Consider the following 3,361-nt stretch of genomic DNA (forward strand, 5'->3'; position numbering starts at 1 on the left):
ATGTTTGAACCCAAGAGTGGAGTGCTAATATTGAATTGTAACAATTGTAACGAAGCTAATTCTTACACATGGGTGCAAACAGTATGTGACAAAGGCACAATTTTATGACATGGCAGTTTGTCCCAATACTTACACTTGTCTAAATTAAACTTAGGCACATTTCCATGACCAGTGAAATGCATACTTATAATAAACAGCAAAGCTTGGGTTTACAAATTAAGCGTGTAATTATGTAGGTTAAATTACTTCCTCTTATCTCAGGTCAACATGCAGAATACAATATGACCAAGCACATTTCAATTGGGGTAGTACAGCATTTATTCTGACATAATTGTTTGCTTATCTCCATTATCACAATGGTTTCATTAATATGGTTTTATTGAAAATAATGAACATTTTCCAATATCCATAACTAAATAAAATAATATTCAGCCATTCAGATCTGATGTAATTCAGCACAGTGTCACAGCTCTGGTCTGCAGTTTCCTGAATTAGAGTTTATGACCCCTCATGGGCCTTGGTACTGTACCATCCTAATACAATAGGTGTTTGGAACAGTACACTTTTCGTTTTTACAAAATTTGTTTTACATGCTAAAGAGTAACTAGCATAATGCATTCTGAAAGGAAAAACAGAAAGTTATATTGCTTTAGATATATCAACGATACCAGTGTCCTGGTGACCTCTCAGAGGGGCCGAAACTTTCTCTACATCTATATTTCATTTGTTAGATCATGTGTTTGAGTTTGACTAATCTGCAGAGGCAGATAACAAATATATCATTATAACTTTTAGAAATTTCTGTTTGGCACACTTTTTTGGAGATAATCTATACTTTTCAAGGACCAATGACTTAATATGTCACCTCAACATTGTCAAATCGCTCCTATGCCCGTAGGTTTTAGATCATGCTGGGGGCTGCACTGAACAGAATGAGGTCTCCCTCTATGTGCAGGCGAGTGACATCCTCCATCCCGCCTGTTCTGTGCTCAAACTCCAGCAGATGAACGCCATCCATGGCCACTTTAAACCCATCTGTCTCCACCAGGATCTTCAGCTGTACACACAAATACATTATATGAAACCTCAAATGAAACCCAATATGGCTTAAAGGAATAGTTCACCCAAAAACTGAAAAATTTGCTGTAAACAAGTTTGTTTCTTCACAGGAACAGATTTGGAGAAACTTAGCATTTTACATCACTTGCTCACCAATGGATCCTCTGCAGTGAATGGGTCACAGAATGAGAGTCCAAATAGCTGAAACATCCCAATAAACCACAAGTAATTCACACAACTCCAGTCCATCAATTAACATCATGGGAAGTGAAAAGCTGTGTGTTTGTAAGAAACATATTCATCGTTAAGATGTTCTAACTTTAAACCATTGCTCCTGGCCAAAATATGGGCCCATAATCCATAACAACGCTTCCTCCAGTGAAAAAGTTCATATCCTGTTGTCCTCTTACATCAAAATCCACCAACATATTTGTTTAGAACAATGCTCGATCTGTGCATATTTGCACAGATCAAGCAACAATGCATATTTATCTTATAATGCAGCAACAACCTTTTCACTGGAGAAAGCAATATGGATAGAGGACTCATATTTTAACCAGAAGCATCTGTTTAATGATGGATTTCTTTATTACAAATAAGGAGCTTTTCATTTCACAAAACATTAATTGATGGACTGGAGCCATGTGGGCTACTTATGGATTATTGTGATGTTTTTGCAGCTGTTTGGACTCTCATTCTGACAGCACGCATTCACTGCAGAGGATCCATTGGTGAGCACATAATGTAATTCTAAATTTAACCAAATCAGTTCTGATGAAGAAACAAACTCATCTACATCTTGGATTGCCCGAGGGTGACTACATTTTCAGCAAATTTAAATTTTTGGGTGAACTATTGTAGTTCTATTCTATTCTAGTATGAAAAAAATACTATGGAAGTCAATGGGTACCAGAAACTGCTTAGTTACCCACATACCAAAATATCTTCTTTTGTGTTCAGCAGAAGAAAGAAATTCATACAGGTTTGCAACAACTTAAGGTTGAGTAAATGATGGCAGAATTTTCATTTTTGGAGTAAATGACGGCAGAATTTTCATTTTTGAATGAACTATTCCTTTAAGTTCCTTCTCTATGGGTAAATCAGAAGGCTGTACCTCAAACTGTCTGCCCTGCACAAAGGGAAAGCCTCCCTCCCTTTCCTCAGGACCCCAGCAGCCCCCAAGCTGTGTGTTCCGTACGATGGTGTTCTCATGGAAACGAGGGTTGAAATGGAAAACCACGTCATGCTCCCTCACAAAATCTACATGGAACCTGAAAAAAGAGAAGTGAGAGTTTGCTTTGCACACACAGATGTAATGCCGTATTTTTATTTTTTATTACCTGTTTCCTCCTGGTACTGGCTCACCCACTATAGTAATCAGGAGACGGGGCATTATCCCTGCATGTAGCGGAAGATCATACGGCAATGGCTAAAACACACACATACACACAAGTTATTTGAGATGTTCTTAACAGTGAGAACATCTGTGAAAATGGGGCAGAACCTATCCTTGATCCTTGCTATTGTGCGATGAACAAAATGAAAAAAATCTGTCACAATACCAATAACTTCATCAATATTAGTCATGTTTAATAGTATTAACTGATACTAGTAAAATAAAAAATAAAAAGATTTCAAATATGCACCATTAACCAATATAGTATAGATATATTGTGCACCCCTAATTGCAAAGAAAACATCTTCTCTGCAAGCAGCTCCACCTGACAAACTATCCTAACATGACCTCTATATCCCAAAATCTAGGGCTATGCGATATTGAAGAAAAATGCGATATGCGATACCTTGTTAAAAATGCGATATTCGATATGCGATACGATATTGCTTAAAGTGTGTAAAATCAATTTAAATTATATTTTAAAATATTTAAAAATGAAAATTATATAACCAATTTGTTTCACATTCTTTCTTGGAAAAGAAAGAATCACTACAACTTCTGAAAGTGACCAGCAGTGTTTTAGCATTACATAAAAAGTAATGTCACAAATCAGAAAACGTAATTTAACATCAATGTGAACATACAAACAAAAAAATTAATGACACTAATTTTATATCATTGTAACTTTGCTTTCCATACAAGTACTTCTTCATATGCCACAGCAAAAACTATAGTCTGAGAAAGTTCAAACATTATTAAAGGCAAGTGAACAAAAAGAAATACACAATTTACAAGCATAGATAAAATAAACAGCAGTATTCAGGTACAGAAATTTAATAATTAAGTGTAAAATAACTGCATAGTGTTCTCTGTATGAATTAAATTTAGATTAATCTTTGTTATAGC

The 3,361-nt window shown here is 35.6% G+C and overlaps 1 protein-coding gene across 1 annotated transcript in view; it reads right to left on the minus strand.

Annotated features, from left to right (window-relative positions):
- Window positions 1-294: 294 nt before the first annotated feature.
- The window catches only part of LOC107553209 (galectin-3-like), a 9,666-nt gene continuing 6,599 nt past the window's right edge, over window positions 295-3,361 (minus strand). Inside the window, exons 2-4 of the mRNA XM_016235356.1 lie at window positions 2,400-2,488; window positions 2,174-2,330; window positions 295-1,057 (exon numbers count right to left, since the gene is read on the minus strand). Coding sequence (XP_016090842.1) covers window positions 902-1,057; window positions 2,174-2,330; window positions 2,400-2,488 — 402 coding nt within the window. The 3' untranslated portion in view covers window positions 295-901. The remainder of the gene's footprint in view (window positions 1,058-2,173; window positions 2,331-2,399; window positions 2,489-3,361) is intronic.

Source organism: Sinocyclocheilus grahami, unplaced genomic scaffold (genome assembly GCF_001515645.1).
Source record: "Sinocyclocheilus grahami isolate Dianchi unplaced genomic scaffold, SAMN03320097.WGS_v1.1 scaffold466.1, whole genome shotgun sequence".
NCBI lineage: Eukaryota > Metazoa > Chordata > Actinopteri > Cypriniformes > Cyprinidae > Sinocyclocheilus > Sinocyclocheilus grahami.